Genomic DNA, 17,787 nt, shown 5'->3' with positions numbered 1-17,787 from the left:
AAAGTTTGATTCTGATTGCTAGAATCCGTTGCCACAAACCACACCCTCGCGCTTTTTTCCTTACAATGGCTTGGTTGGCTTGAGCATGTTATCAAAGTACTCTGTGGCCTGTGGCAACTCTAGAACAGACTATGTATACTATTGAGAGATTGTGTTGTCTTGTTTGATTAGATCTAATCTGTGCGGAAAATATATAAAATTTCAGTTTTCTACTTCACATTCCATATTTTATTTATTAAACATAATATTTTAATGTAATGGAGGGAATTCTGTGGAAATGGACAAATTATTGGAATGGTAGTTAATATTTTAGAATTTAGTAATTTCCGATATTGTTTTACAATTAGTTTGGTCAATGTTGTTTATTATTGTTAATTATTTAATAAACTCCTGCAGGTTGGCAAACCAGATGGTTTATACTAGAAAATGGCATATTATCGTATTATAAATCACAAGAAGAGGCAAATCAAGGATGTAAAGGCTCAGTAAAAGTATCTGTTTGTCAAATAAATGGTAAATGTCCCTTGTAAATAAACAATTAAGAAAACTTGATTACATGCATGTCATACCTATTTTGCTATCTAAAAACCAACTTACCTGCTATATACCAGACTTGTTGTGTCTTTACCATTATAATTATTTTGTGTCATAACTTATCTCTGAATTTCATATCATAAAGTTCAATAATATATTAGTGTTGTATCTAGTATTGTGATCATAAATAACACAGTAGGTATCTTTTTATAAATAATAAAAATATTACAAGAACAACAAATAATTCAAGAGGTAATATTACAAACATTAAAATAAACCATCATCATCTCAGGCCAGAAGACATCCTTAATTAATATGTTAATCGCCATGTCAGTCATATGTGTCTGATACTAAGTTCTACATGAGCCATGTCTGACATACGCAACTTGGCAGAATGCCATGGCAATCACAGATGTCTGACACAAACAATAAATTTGCATTATGTTTCAGAAGCTTGGCCTATCAGGAACAAAACCTGAAAATTTCTTGACTTACTACAAACAATAAAATGAAATAAATTAATGTCAGATATATAAGACTGATACGTCTTGTTGGGGGGAAGTGGATTGTTAGTAATGTGGACTAATAATCCCATTGCTAGCAATGTACCAGGTCAGGTTAACCTCCATGCGGTTCCCCTGGAAACGATTGTGATAAATTCTTGGTGAATTTGTCACGATGGGCTAACTGACCTGATCTCATGCTCATCTTATCATCCTCCACTGGTGACTCGCCAGCATAAAGTTAGTGCAGGTGGGTCCATTCCATTATCATCCTTAAAAAAAAAGATATGGCTTGTTGAGAAAAAAGTTTTAATACAGGGCCATATCAGTCATATATGTGTGACATAAAAAATAGTGGCTTTCTAGGAATTTTGGCTGTGTTACCTTAAGTTTCCTCGATACATTTTTAACTAAATTATCTAATAAAGTTACCATGGCCCATGTGAAACGTTTTCTGATATTATAGTGGCTATTAATGTGTTAAACAAATTGGAAAAATCCTAACTTTTAAAATTTAAATTAAACCATATTCAAACAAAAATAAATTATTTCACACACCTATTTACACATAGAACCAGACTCATGTCAAAGATAAACTATGAACATTTGTCAAAATTTAGATCACTAATCACAAAAAGTTTTTGAAATAATCTCTAGTAGTATCCCTTTTTAAAACTCAATAATAGCAAGTCTATAATTAAATTAATCTGTAATATACATTCTGTTATTATTTCTATGATTAGTACCATTAAGAATATAGCAATATTAAGTTTAAACTTTACAATTTTAATGGGTTTTGTTGGACAGAAGATGTTATTAGGCAACTTGAACTTATTTTATTGTTGTTAAGTTAATATTGCCACATTATGTAATATATACATAATGTGGCATACTCATTAATTACTTAGCTACTTATGTATTCTATGTGGCATTGTAGTGGTGAATGTCCAGTGCAATAATTTCTCTGTATAATATATAAAATTATATCTTAATTATTGAACCCTTAAAAAATGATTCAACAACAAATATCTTAAAAGTCTATACATTCACTATTACACACATTGGATGTAGAGATCAATCAATTGGATTAAAAATATCACCAAGTTTTTAATTTATTTATTCTAAACATAGTGATCATTTTCAAGAAATTAAAATTGGTTTAATACAACTTTTTGGTATATCCTCAGAATCCTGGTAATGCATAATATAATTTTCATGTCTTTATTTCAGTAAACAATATTGACAATAGTCGTCTAGATCTTGTGATACCCGGACAGCAGCACATGTACTTGAGAGCACCATCACCTCAAGATAGACAGAAGTGGCTTGTTGCACTGGGAAGTGCTAAGGCTTGTGTAGACTTTAAAGAAACAAAAGGTGTACATCTATCTTAATTTAAAATAACAAAATTATATATAAAGTAATTCCCATGATTATTTCACAGAATAGTGATAGATGAACTTATGAATCTGTAGCAAGAAAATCAGTCCTTCAAAATTATGACTTGGTTGTGGACTATGACATGCAGATATGTAATTATATATATATATATCGAAAAATACGTGTTTTAGTGAGTATATAACTCACTAAAACACGTATTTTTCGAAGCACACATCACACTGGCCAGAATGACATCTATTGACTCTTTTTTACAAAGTACCCACTTTAGTACATAACATATCTTTCCCCCGAGATTGGTAAACATTTACACAACACAATTTACGTTCACTTTTAAATTTCATTGTCCATGCACATTCTGTTAACACTTAAATAACTAATTACTAGGCTATTGATTTTCTTTATTAGAATGGTCGGTGAGTTATTCTACTTCAAATGATTCGTCTGTTTCAACCTCAGACTCTTTGTCCTCTAAGCTACACTCTGCCCGCGATCTTACTCTCTTGGAAGATAGTGTAGGTGGGGATAATGATAAAGCTCTCTTTGTCCTTAATATTTCACCTGAACTTCCTGGCATTACAATGTCTTGTGGCCCTGATATTCCAATGATGTCAGCCCATTTCTCTGGTATAACCACATGACTTTCATCATCACTATTATATTGGGTTGCATCAGGCCTTGAAGTATTTTTTAAACTGTCTCCATTAATTGTTATCCCTCCTTTATGCATCTGGTTAATGTGTCTCAACAACAACCTTCCATTCCATCGTACCAAGTATCTACATACCCCTACTCCCTTCTCCACCATTCCTCGTAACCATCGAGGTCCTTTGCTATAATTGCGAACATACACAGACTCACCAATTTCAAATGACCGTACTTTAAGTTTTTCATTGTTTTCATTTGCACTTAATTTTCTATCTGTTTTATACGATAATGGATTTAAATAGTCGAACTGTGTTCTGAACTGACGGTTGTTCAGAAGTTCCGCAGGTGTTTTTTCATTAACACTGTTAGGTGTGGCTCGCAATCCATATAATAAGTTCGGCAATCGGACATGCCAGGGTTCTGATGTTCTTTTCCTAAGTTTATTTTTTACTGTCTGCACTGTACGCTTGCCCATTCGATGATGGATGATAAGGAGGTACTAATATCTGTCTAATACCACAGGTCTTAAGATATTTCTGAAATTCTTCTGAAATGAAACTTCGACCATTGTCACTTACAATAGAATCAGGTAAACCTTGTTCAGCAAAAATATATCTTAATTCTCGAATCAATGTAGCACTGCTAAGATCATTTACTATTTTAACTTCTGGTCACTTAGAGTATGCATCTATGAGTATTAAAAAAGATTTACCCTGAAAAGGTCCAGCGTAAGCAACGTGTACTCTTGACCACGCCTTATCTGGTTTCAACCACTGATGAGTAACTGGAGCAGGCATGTTCCTATTTTCTGAGCAAATATTACAGTTTTTTATCATCTCTTCAATTTGTTTATCCATACATGGCCACCAAAAATAACTTCTAGCTAAAGCTTTACTAATACCTATACCATCATGGTTCCGGTGTAATTCTTCCAATATATAAGAGCGCATTTTCTCTGGCACCACCACTCTATTTCCCCACAGTATACAGTCACTATGTACAGATAATTCCTCTCTAATTTTCATAGACATTTTATAGTCTGTATGTACCTTAGAAGGCCATCCATTTCTTATCCAATATAATATTTTACTTAAAACTTTATCTTTTCTCGTAAGTTTTGCTACATCTTTAGCTGTAAATTCTAGTTCCATTGGTGTCTCTTCAATTAATAAAACTCCTGAATATTCCTTTTCTATAGTTGATTCTTCTGCTGGCCACCGACTTAATACATCAGCATTTCCTAACTTCCTGCCTTCTACATATTGAATCTCGTAATCATATGAGTTCAATAAAAGTGCCCACCTCAGCATTCTGGGTGATATAATTGTAGGAATTGGTTTTCCTGATCCACAAATGCCTAACAGTGGTCTATGATCTGTTTTAATTATCACTTTCCGTCCACTTATGTATTGATGGAATTTCTTCAAACCAAAAACAATAGCAGCTGCTTCTTTATTAATCTGAGCATAGTTTCGCTCATGGCTATTCATAGTACGTGATGCAAACATAACTGGTTTCACCATAACATTGTTTATTTCCTGTTCTAGAACAGCACCAAGTCCATACTGAGAAGCATCACAAGACATAATCAATTTCTTGGTGCCATCATAGTGAACCAGCGTATCTTCATTAGATAACATTGTTTTCAATTTTGTAAAAGCAGTGTGTTGTTCTTTGTTCCATTTCCATTTGGAGCCTTTCTCTAATAATCTATATAATGGTTCAGCAATGGTTGCCTTATGAGGTAAAAACCTATCATAAAAATTAAGAAGTCCTAGAAATGCCTGTAATTCCTTTATATTTTTTGGTGCAGGTGTCTTCTCAATGCAATCAATTTTCTCTTTAGATGGATGTATTCCTGACTCATCTATTAAATAACCTAAAAACTTGACCTTAGGTACTGCAAACAAACATTTTTCTTTATTCACTCTTATACCAGCTTTTTGTGACCTCTGTAACACCATCTCCAGTCTTGCATTGTGTATGTTGATATCCTTACCAGAAATAACGATATCATCTAACAGAACAGCTATTCCTGTTATTCCTGCCAGTAATGAAGTCATCAGCCTTTGAAAAATACCAGGACAAGCTTTAACACCGAAGGCCAACCGCTTTACTTTGTATAATCCTCTAGGTGTATTTACTGTAAGCAAGCTGACTGTGTTATTATCGACAGCCACCTGTGTGTATGCTTGCTCCAAATCAATTTATGAGAATATTACTCCCCCCTGAAGCTGCACAAAAGCTTCATTAAGTGTAGGTAAAGGGTATGTATCTGTATTAGTAGCTGCATTCACTGTGGACCGATAATCTCCACACAAACGTACTTGACCATTTGCTTTTAATACTGGGACTATCGGAGTAGCCCATTCAGAATGTGTAGTAGGTTCTAGTACCTCCTCTTGAACCAGTCTGTCTATTTCTTTAAATACTCTTTCTCTAATTGCAAATGGAATGGGTCTACTTTTAAGGAACTTTGGTACAGAACCGTCTTTTGGTGTAATATTCACTACTGGTCCAGTGTATTTGCCTAAACCAGGCTCAAAAATCTGTTTGTATCTATATAACAATTGTGTTGTCTGTCCCTTATTAAAATCCATTGATTTAACATTATTTAATCCTTCTATACTTATACCCAATTGTGCAAACCAATTCCTGCCAATTAGGCTTGAACCACTACCTTTTGTAATTAATATATTCATGTTTACTTATTTGATTATATTTTACATGGACTTTCTCACCTAATAATACTAATTTACCTTCTGTGTAAGATTTTAATGCAATATCTGTTAATTCTAGTTTAGGTAATTTACCCCTCCAAATTTGTTTGGCTGTTATCTCATTTATAATTGTATATGGGCAACCTGAATCTACTTCCATCAGTAATTCCATTCTATTAAGGAATACTCTAATCACAAAAGGATCCACTTTGTCTTGTCCAATGCTGTTGATTCCCACTTCATATAGCCCATTACATTCTGAATTATACTTCTTACCTTGGCTGGACTTCAATAAACAGGCTGCCTCTATATGACCAATTTTCCCACAATGATGGCATTTAGTCCAGCGGAACCTACATTCACCCCTATGTGGTTTCGCACAACGAAAACAGGTTGACTTATTTTCATTATTCTTATTTGTGCTTTGAGAAGACATTCTCTGACTCACCCGTACTTTGTTAATATCCATTGGCACTATTGTATCGAGAACTGGAGTATTTGTACTACATGGTGTGATAATATTTGCATCAAAATTTGCAGTTTCCTGTGATAATACTATGTCACAAACTTGTTCAAATGTTAATTGCCTTTGATGAAGCAGTTTCCTCCGAATATCTTTATCTAATATTCCACACACCAATCTATCTCTCAGAGTACGATCTAAATCAGTGAAATTACAACCTATACTTAATTTACGTAATTGAGCAATATAATTTTTTATCATTTCACCTTCCTCTTGATTTCTTGTGTGAAATTTATATGATTCTACAATTTCATTAGGTTTCGGATGGAAATGATTATTCAAAATGCCCACAATAACAGAGAAAGTCACATCACTTATTTTACTTGGAGATATCAAAGAAATGATTAAATCATATAATTCAGGGCCACAGACCGCCAATAAATTCGCTTTTTTCTTTGTATCTTCTTCAATTTCACTAGCTTGGAAGCAAAAACATAACCTTTCTATGTAATTTTGCCAACACCCATGTGCTATATCAAACTCGTTAAATTTTATGCACATTATTCTTATTTATGTAATTAGTTAGACAATAATCACTTTATTGCACTTTTCCACTATTTTCTCTCGTCGCCACTATTATATACTCACTAAAACACGTATTTTTCGAAGCACACATCACACTGGCCAGAATGACATCTATTGACTCTTTTTTTACAAAGTACCCACTTTAGTACATAACAGTAATCATTAACCAATATTTTTAGTAAGCTATATCAATACAACCCTTAAAAGAAAGAACTTTATTTTAATATTAAATAAGCATGGAGCTAAGTACATGCAAATTTGCCTGGTATTTAGCTCATAGCTTCAAAATAGAATTAGTCTTAAAGGGATAGTCTATGCTGCTAAACTATTAAGTTAAAATACAAGTAATAGTACTGATACATAATATCTAATTTGTATCATTATATGTATGTTTGAACACTAGAGAAACTTGGGTAAACCAAATTTCTCTAGTGTTCTAACATACAACACTTTGATGAACCTGAAACATTGAACTCAGTTTATCTACATTACAGCGACTTTGGAAGATACAACATCATTGGGCCACAAAAAATCTGAGTTACGACTATATTGTGATCTACTGATGCAACAAGTGCATGCTGTGAAGAGTGCAGCTACTGCTCAGGAAGGACCTGAACTTCAGGTATTATTTCTATACCATTCATTGGTAATTTAAGAGCTCTTGTTGGTGAAACTCTTGCTTAAATATTAGTTCAATAAATGTTTATTGAACTAATATTTAAGCAAGAGTGTAAAAAATAATAATGTTATTATTTTCCATCATTATTTTTATGTTGATATCACATGACTCTAATTTTATCCTTAATTTGTTTTAAAAAACTTGAACACAAGTGGACAGCCCTGTCATACCCATGTTTAATTTTTGCGTTTTCCTTTACTTTATTATGCTTCCATGCCATTAAAGTTTGCCATTTGCATATTTTTTTCCGCGTTATACTATCAAAGGCCTTTACTAAGTCTATTAATGCAACACTCATCTTAACGCTAAGTTCTAATCTTCTATCTATTATCACACTTATAAAGTCAGTTTATATAATTCATGTTAATGTAAGTATATATAGATCAGGTTATGTATCTTTTTTTCAGAAAATTGAAGATGCGTCAAGTCTTCTAACCGCAACATGTGACACATTTATCAGAACCCTGGAAGACATAATGCGGCTCTCGAGCACAGCTGGAATAAATTCTGCAACATATGAAATGCCATTGCCTAGTTTACCCAAGAACAACTGCCCTAGTAAAACACCGAGGCAGAGCTTAAGTAGATCGTTATCACAGGAAAACAGATGAAATGCTGTGTAATAATTGAAACTGTTGTATTTAATTTAATTTATGTTTTAGCGTGCAATTTATTCTGTATATATACCTATAAAATACAACAGTGAATGAAAAAATGAAGTTCGTGACCATTATTCCCTAAAATTGTGGAATATTATTTATTTATTAGTACTCAGTTAAATCTTATTGTTACTACAAATGTGATTGACTGTTTTGTCTATTCTTATATTAGTGATCGAAGGCAGCATGAATATAGTCAAATTAATTATTGTAATATTTATTATCTACATTATTACACCTCAATATATACAAAATTATATTTATTTTAAAAATGATGTACGATTACTGTGTTTAAAAGACATCATTTTATTAGGGTATAGGTACTTAATTTGAAGATCTGATTAATTCAGATGTTGAGTGTTGCCGAATAAATCATTCCTTCTAAAGTATTTATTAAGGATGATATAAATTTTATTGTATTATTTTAATAAAAACTGCAATACAATCATTTTTTTATTTACCTAGTTCAGTACAAGAGTTTACATAAGTATCATAAATGTAGAAGTTGAATTTTTAATTTTGCAGTTACATAATTTCAAATTCACCAAATTGGTTCACCAAATCTTAGAATATTCTTTTCTTGAGTGTCAAGTTCCATTCCTATTTTCTTTCGCATGTAAAATATAGTACAATCTCTATTTGTGCAAAGGACTTCCTCATGTAAACTTCCCTGGCATCTTTGACATTCTGTCCAAAGTCTTGAAAATTTGTCTTGAAGTTCTCTTAATTTAAAAATTTCTGTTATGTACAATTGACCTTCCTTATCTAAACAATGATTACACAGAGCTTTGGTTGCATCATTAGGCATTATAGATTTGCATCCAATGCATTTTTCTTTTTTCTTTGTAAATGCAGCAAGTGCACCAACTTTAGAGGTTACCATAGCTTTAGTTCTAGTGTGTTCTCCTTTCAACAAAAGTGATTCTGCCTTTTCACCAAGTATTGGCTCAAAAATTCTAAGAAGCGGTTTTGCTAATTGGTTTTCCATATAATAGTTGAAATCAATAGGTACACTATTTTCCAATACATAAATTGGATCTTCCGCTTTCATGTAGGCGGGCGTATTTTTTGCAGCAGAACACAGCACATAAGGTACTCTATCTCCTAATTTAGGTGCTGTACCAGGATCACGTTTTTTCATTTTGTTTGCTAATTCTACATGGGCTTGTTTCGCTGCATAGTCATTTTTGGTTAATTCTTTTGTGATTACAAGTTGAGATATATCAATGCGATTACATAATAAATCTGCTATTACTTGCTTAGCATATCTAAGTGCACCATCTGGATCTCTATCTATAAGCAACTTCTGGAGGCATGTACTCATCATATTGGAAACTAAAGGACAGTTATCTCGTCTAACTGTTTCAATTCCCTTGCAATCCATTTTATCATATTTTTCTGGTTTTGTGAAGTACAAGCCAGCATATCTCTTTTTGTTTATAAGTAAATATGGATAATATACTTTTTCAAATTCTAATTTTATGGGTTTTACAAACTTAGTTGAAACAAATTCTGCAGCATCTTTACCTAATTCCATACTCTCCTCTAAGGATTTTACACCAAATTTTACCATGACAGAATCTGTATCTCCATAAATGACAATAGCATCTTCTTTATATCCATTAGCTTTTGTGTACCTCTTCTCAACTTCAGTTTTGGTGAATTCTATCATGGTCCGACCATAAGCTGTGACACTGCCAGAAATTTCAAGACAAGGCAATTTGCCCACTTGAGCTCCTGTAAAACCATACACGGAATTAGCGCTGATTTTTAGTGCAAGTTGACGACCATCTAAGACAGATCTTTTGAAAGGATCTTTTTCTTCCTTTAATTCTGCCTTTGCTTTTTTTCTAGCAGCAAGTAATGATTCCAAAATCTCAGGTAATAGACCCTTTCTGACATTTGCTTTCACAAACATATTTTTAGAGGGTGTTATAGTTACATCATTAATATTCATATCTTTCTGCATAGTTGGTGGCACTAAGGTAGTATAACATAAGTTATGGGCCATCATTATGCTTGGATATAAAGAGGCAAAATCCAGGGTTGATATAGGATCTGCATAATATCCTTTTTTTGGTTCAATAACAGTTGCCCCTTCAAACTGATCATCTGATCCTTTCCCTTGATGAGCTGGCATTAAATATCCTGCATCTTTAGCTTTTCTTAATAATTGACTAACTACTTTTATTTGCTGCCCTCTAGTTAGCAAACTTAACAAAGAAACTCCTGTTACTCTAGCCATCTCCATGTAATTTACAATACACATTAACTTATTAAGTAGTTTTAAAGGCAAATATGCATCTTTAAGACAATACATGGCTAATCTTCTTCTTGTTTGCTCATTTTCATTTTGCAAATCACTAATAATACTATGGTGAACATCTTCTTTTTGTTCTTGTAGAAAGTAATAACTTACAGCATTTAATGTATATGACCGAAGTTTATATTCACGCACGAGAAACAGTAGCAAGTCAAAAGGTACTCTGCCTTCAAAATTGATACTTTTATTTTCTCTACGCCCCATTTGTTTTGACTGCAACACAACATCTTTGATAACAGACCTTATATTCTTTATGCGTCCCAAATAATCAAAATTGTCAACTTTCAAATGTTTTGCCCTATTTATTAGATATGGCCAATCAAAATTACCAATATTATAGCCAGTTATAATATCAGGATCTAATTCACGAAAGAAGTCAGCCCATGTAGCAAGCATTTTTGCTTCAGATTGAAAACTGAGTACTTGTGATCCTACTATTGGAGCACATGTATTTAAGGTGAACACATTTCTGAGATATGGTTCCTTCTCACCTTGTCTAATTACCATAGATGCAATTTGTATAACAGGGTCATGATTCGGTTCTGGAAAAATACCCTTTCTGCCCGCACACTCAATATCAAAACTTAATATTCTGATTGGAGCAACTTTGGACCATTCTCCTTCTGGTTGATGGGTAATAAATTCATTCCATGCAACATCTACCTCTATTTGACATCTGGACTCTGGTTTCATAGTAGTAGTTTTTGACCTCAGTAACCATTTTCCAACAGGTAATTCAATCCAGCTGCAGCCGACAACATCAGTATCTACCATGAAACGTACATCAAAATCAATATTTGTCTCATAAAAGGATGGATCCATCAATCCAAATGTTGTTGGCTGATTTTCAATAAGTCTTCTCGAAGCTGCTATTAATTTTGGCAATGCCACAGAAATTTTTGCAAATGTCATGTCATTATTGCCTTTATAATACATAATTGAGCGAGCATTTATAAGTCGTACATCCAGAACGGGTTCTTTTATATTGTCCTTATTTGATCGCGAATCTTCCAATAAACATTTACTTAAATTTGATTTTAGCTCTTTGCAGGAAGATTCTGTGAAATTTGTAGGCACAGTCACATAAAAATAGGGAGTAAATCCATGAACATGACAGCAAACAGAATTTCCTTGTATTGTAATTCCATACATTCTCATAATAGGAACAGGACCTAGTTGTGAGCCAGGCATACCTTGAACTGGTTGGCCATTATAGTGATCTATATCCAGTTGTTGGAAAACTAATACATCTTTTTTTGGGTTTAAATCTGGCGGTGAAGGTCGAGACCACTTCATATTTGTAATTTGATTTTCAGGTCCTTCACCGATACATTCTTGTGAGTCAAACTCACATTCCATTCCAGCCAGTTGTTCTTCAAAAGTACATGGCATGTCATCATTATATTCGTCATCATCACGAGATTTAAATCTTTTTGCTGGTGGACCTTTATGTTGGTTTCTTTTGTCCATTATGTATTAATACATAAAAGTTACATGTAACTCTATGATTGATAAGAATAGATTTCCCGCCAAATGCCTAGAATTACAAAAACATTCGTTTGAAAAAAACAGCAATATGTTATTATGTTCAAAAGATTTAAAATAACTTACCTAATATTTTCATATAACCAGATGATAATTCAATTACAATTTTAGTTTTTAAGTAGTGTTTTAATTAAATTATAGTAATAAAAATGTAATTTAAGAACTAATGAAATGACAGCCGTGAGCCGGTACAATACGTACAGAGCAATTAACACAGATATAACCACAGACTTGGGAATTCAGAAATCCGAAACTTGACATATCTGTTCCTAAGAACAAGCACTCAATAATAGCAAAACATAAAAACAATAAAGTAAAAGAGAATAAAATAAAAAACCTAAATTTGTGGCTAAATTGCAATTATGTGTACGCTATAATAACACAAATTACAAAATTGTTAATAGCTCAGCTTAAATCATGCAAATAACTACAGAAAATCCAGGTTATAAAAAGACCATTACTCTAAAAACCCCTACTTTCACCACAAAACAGTTTCCTTTCAGATAACCTCCACGCGGTTCCCCCTGGAAATCACCGTGATAAATGTTTGGTAAATTTGTCACGATGGGCTAACTGACCGACCTCATGTTCACCTTATCACCCTCTATTGGTGTCCAGCGTATACCGTTAGCGCAAGCGGGTGCACAATTCCATTATCATCCATAAAACTTCTTCGAGTCAAAATCATTAAATTTTCCTCACAACTTGGAGAATTTGAGTCGGAGGTAATTTGAGAGGAAATGAAATGGCAACCTATAATAACCTGGCATAACATATATAAGTATCCCCGTACAGTTGGCAACTTTGTATTTAGTCATGTCATATAATTTTTAATATATTAAATTACAGGTAGTTTAATTTAAAAATAAAACTCGTTTTTCAAAAATTCGAAAATATGTTTTTTTATTATTTATATAGGGTTATATTCCACCTCAGCCTATGTCGATGGACATTAATGTGCAAAAATCTTGTTTACTGTTGGATATGTAGGGACGAAAACTATCTACGTGCTAAAATATATAGTACCTACTTCTACAAGTAGTGTGTATATTTTAAGAACTTTAGACTATTATTTTATTTATAGACTATTATTAATATTATAATATAATATTTTCTCAATTAACTACATATTATGTAGTTAATTGAATAAATATTATATTATATTCAGGTTTTTAAACAAAATGGGGAGAAAATAGTTTTAAATTGGGCGATTTTTACTAATTCAGGCGGAAGGTCTTCGCCATAGAGCGAGTATACGAAATCTATGGTGTCACTACAGATAACATTCTTAGACAACTTGTTTTGATAGAGGGCGTTACATCATCAGGACCTTACTAAATACCGCTGATTTAGCTTAAGCCAAAGAGTAAAGTAAATATACCAGGCATATATATGCGCATATGGCGTAATTATTTTATCACTTTTCCAATTTATTGATCAAGTTTAGCATCAGATAATTTTTTTTAGAGACCGTCACAAGCTCGTTTCTACAGATAATATTCTTAACGAAAACCTGTGGAGTGCTAACTGTGTCACCTGCACCATCCTGTTTGACCGATATGTATACGCCTAGGCCAATAGGCAGTATGGTGGAGTCGAATAATAAAAATTTTAAAATGTTATAGGTCGTGTAATATAATTTATAAATTAATGTTAAACTAAAAATGCATGATTGTAGTGGTATTGAGTTTTGAAACTTAGTGAAATTTGTTTCTGCTGCTTTATTCAATATCTATTATAAGACTCCAGATGTATCGTAAATCCCCAACTTTGCCTTTCTTAAATAATTTGCTGAAAATATGAAGACACTTGTGAAAAGAATACTTATTCTTGATTGGTTGTATCACAAATTTGTAATCAAAACGGGATATAACGTAAGAGTTCATTGATTATTTTCTAAGATTCATGTATCTGATTCAATATACCTCCTCGAATACACTATTCCTTATTGCTACTTTTTATAATGCTTTGTTATTTGGTATTCCTCAGAATTTTTCTATCTTGTTACCCATATATTTGGTACATCGACACGAGTACTAACCCAGTACGCGCCTGAACCTACCCGCTTTTTACTTCTTGCTATCATAGCGTCGCGCGCCGCCACGCCGCGCCGCAGCCGCCTTCCACGGCAGTTTTAAATATACCTACTGCAAATGATATTAATAATTAATGTTATTAAAACATTGTAATTTAAAAAAATTATGTACCTAAATAAATGAAAATAAATTCTGTAGTATTATGTGTTATATTTAATTATTACAAAAGAACTACTAGGTATAAGTATAAAGTACATACATTTGTTAGCTTCACTAACTATAAGGCAGTTTACGTTTTACTGTTACCTTCTTCCCAAGTTTAGGTAAGTTTTTTTTATTTATTAACACTAGTTCATAGATACCACACACTATTATAGGTATTGCTGGCTTGCTATGCTCTACTAGCATGAAAATTATTATCTTCTTCTTCTATATGCTGAATATATATTGGTCCACTGCTGGTATGCCTCTTGCATATATTTCCACATTTGTTAGTCTACGGCGCATCTTGTTCAGGCCGGCCCTTCCGTCTCTTGATGACGTCCAACTATCTGACAGCTGGTCTCCTTACACTTCCCATCCTAGATCGTCACATTAGTAATCTGTATGTCCATCTATAATGTCTACTTGTTGAAGTTGAGCTGAAGTGGCATCTGAAGTTGTATTGGGCCGCCTTCAGGTGTACGATTCTTTTGATGATATTGGTAACTTCATCAAAAGAAAAAGAAAAAGTATTTTTTCATGTTTGTATTGACTTCTGTACTGGTGCCCGTTATCATTATACGGCAGAAGGTATTAGAATAGTTCGAAAAAAATCTTAAATAGTCTAGGTATACCTAACCAATATTATCAGTAACATAAAAGGGAGGTGACGTGTATTACGGTAACACCGTAGACTAATTACTTGAACGTAAGTAGGATTATGATCAATACTTTGGACAATGAGTTCATTAGTGATTACCATAACAATAAGAAACTGGAACAAATATGAGTAGAACTTACATAGTGAGGGTTCCCTATAGACATCTTCATGGCCTTTTTCGAAATTGCCTATGGTAGGTACAGTTTCACATGATGCGCGCATATAGGGATACCTACGGGATCTGAACTTAATCTATAGATTTGGTGAAGGTGAAGATAAGGATAACTTCCATATAGTAAATGATAAGTATAATTAATAAAAACATATAAAAAGGTTAATTCAATGAATCAATAAAAAATGTTATAGACTTATGAGTCGTTATTGTATGATTAAGACTGATAATGCATTTAAAGACAAATGAACAATTTAATGAGATAACACAAGTCGAACTGTCTTACGGTGCATTGCACTCTGTAAGGCATTTGACAGCAAGATGATATAGGTAGGTAATTTAAAGCATTTCTTCGCATATTTTCCTTATTAACTAAGCCTTGTTTAATATGCTTATATTTTGGAACGGTGTTTAGGTGGCACCATACTAAATAATTATGTTAGTAAAACAATATTATAATATAAAAAAATAAATAGAAATATTATAATAGGTTTGTTTCTTATGTGAGTAATTTGGTGTATATAAATATTAATTAATTTGACGACCTAGGTGGTCTAGCGGTCTAGTACTCCGCTTTACGTCCAATGGTCGCGGGTTCGATTCCTCGCACGGTACAAACATTTGTATTCATGAGTATGATTGTTTGTATCGGTCTGGGTATTTTCTAGTGTATAATATGTATGTATTTACGAAAAGAAATTATTTATGTATTTGTATCAGTTGTCTAATACCCATAACACAAGCTTTAGCTAACTTGGGTCTAGATGGCGCTCTGTGAATTGTCCTGAGATTATTATTATTATTATTAATTGACAAAAAATTAACTCGCAATGGTAAAATAAAATGTGAAATGAATGCGTTACGTCCTAAAGAGTAAAATTACCTGATCTATATTTCACGTTAACATGTTTATCATTCAATCCAAGTGACGACGCAATCAACAACCTACAGAAAAGTAATTAAATGACAAAATCATGGAACAGAAAGAACATGTCAAGTTTAGTAAAACATCCTAAAGGCAGTCGGCGCCGGAATAAAAAGCACCTATTTAAAGTCTTTGACACTAATATTCATGTGATAAATCTCACTTGCATTCCTACATAATTATAGTCGAGCGATTAAACTTCATAAATATTTAATTTTCGTCTTAGTAACAGGCTCGCGGAGATTAATGACTCATATATTCACGTTTTTCTTTTACACTGCTGTAACCGTTATGCAGACAAAGCGTGCAGATAAGTGTTATTGAATTTGAAATAACAAAAGTTTGTCCGTCCTTTGCGGCATGACGCTAAGTGGCAACCCACAGGGCTCTACGAAGGATGGCACATTCTCGAGATAAGATAGTGGCCCTTCATAGCCGCATTGCAATGTGATCAGTCATCCTATTCCTTCTATTTAAAGGGAAAAATATATTTTATTGGAAAGAAACCTTATAACGATATGTACATTTGGCCGAGAAATGAGAGTACTGTGGATTTATCGGAGTCACCAAAAAATGTGTCCATTAAATATTTCCACGAACATTCTCAATATATTACTGTACAATACAACAAACAAGAGACAGTGATAAGTCCTCTAGATTTGGTCACGTTAGATGTTGGATTCTAATACATAGGTACGACATAATAATGATATATCGATAAAAAGCCAACTTAATTAAGATTGCATAAAGAATCACTTAAATTTTGGCGATCATATCAGGTACCACATACACAAAAAACTAAATGAAAATACAGTCACATTGGAAACCTTTGCGTTTTTTAAATTAGCTGAAAAAAGTAAACGTGACGGCACGTTTTGAAGCAGCAGCTCTCAGGCTAATAACCTGTAGATATACCTATGTAGGTATGCCACTGAAACTCAAAGATAGATAGAGTAGTTCATTCTAAATACATCTATAATGACAAATAATTGGATTTTTTTCAGGCACACCATGTACCTACTATAAATTTACGACTATTAGTACTAACAGTATCTCATAGCTTTCCGAATATTAAAAAGTGTCTTATTTATTAGTACCACAAATAAGACAATATTGCCTATTATTACTGATCTATCTGTGTATTAAGATTGATTAAAATGTAATAAAAAGTGATTGAGTAACAGGGACGAAAACATCTTTACAACATGTAATATTCATAACATTAATCCTTACTAATATTATAAATGCGAAAGTAACTCTGTCTGTCTGTCTGTCTGTCTCGCTTTCACGCCAAAACTACTGAACTGATTTAAATGAAATTTGGTACCCATATAGTCTAGACGCCGAGGAAGGACATAGGCTACTTTTTAATGCGAAAAAAGGGTTGTAAGGGATTGAAAATGGTAATGCAAGGTTATCTTTATGCGGTTGAATACACACTTATTATAATAATGGCTTAATTAAAAAATTTGATATTTTGGAAAGTCTACTTTATAATTGTGTTATTAAGTCTATTTTCAAAAATTTTTAATTTCTGAATTACACCAGTATTGTACTAGATATGCGACTTATTAACGCTCATATGTCATAAATAAACATATATGTCATTTGTATAAGCAGCGCGCATGCGTTGCGTTGCGCGCGCAACTGATTATTGTCAATCCGTTGTCTCCTTATGAATTTAAATGAATAAACGTTTGCTCTGCAATTTTATTTTATAAATACATAAATATAA

The 17,787-nt window shown here is 32.9% G+C and overlaps 2 protein-coding genes across 2 annotated transcripts; one reads left to right on the top strand and one right to left on the bottom strand.

Annotated features, from left to right (window-relative positions):
• The first annotated feature begins 174 nt into the window (after positions 1–174).
• Positions 175–8,602, top strand: LOC131848381 (pleckstrin homology domain-containing family A member 3-like). Its single transcript, XM_059198204.1, has 5 exons — positions 175–297; positions 397–513; positions 2,268–2,414; positions 7,346–7,473; positions 7,938–8,602. Exons 1-5 carry the CDS (start codon positions 258–260, stop codon positions 8,139–8,141), a joined length of 636 nt encoding a protein of 211 aa, XP_059054187.1. The 5' UTR covers positions 175–257; the 3' UTR covers positions 8,142–8,602.
• Positions 8,603–8,723: 121 nt separating this feature from the next.
• Positions 8,724–12,241, bottom strand: LOC131848380 (DNA polymerase delta catalytic subunit). The gene is made up of 2 exons (XM_059198203.1): positions 12,124–12,241; positions 8,724–12,049 (listed from the first exon to the last, which is right to left on the bottom strand). Exon 2 carries the CDS (start codon positions 11,980–11,982, stop codon positions 8,731–8,733), a length of 3,252 nt encoding a protein of 1,083 aa, XP_059054186.1. The 5' UTR covers positions 11,983–12,049; positions 12,124–12,241; the 3' UTR covers positions 8,724–8,730.
• Between the last annotated feature and the right edge of the window lie 5,546 nt (positions 12,242–17,787).

Source organism: Achroia grisella, unplaced genomic scaffold, assembly GCF_030625045.1.
Source record: "Achroia grisella isolate CSIRO2021 unplaced genomic scaffold, CSIRO_AGI_Agris_v1 utg558, whole genome shotgun sequence".
Lineage (NCBI taxonomy): Eukaryota > Metazoa > Arthropoda > Insecta > Lepidoptera > Pyralidae > Achroia > Achroia grisella.
The sequence above is the reverse complement of the archived record's forward strand: the minus strand, read 5'-3'. Positions and strand labels throughout refer to the sequence as shown.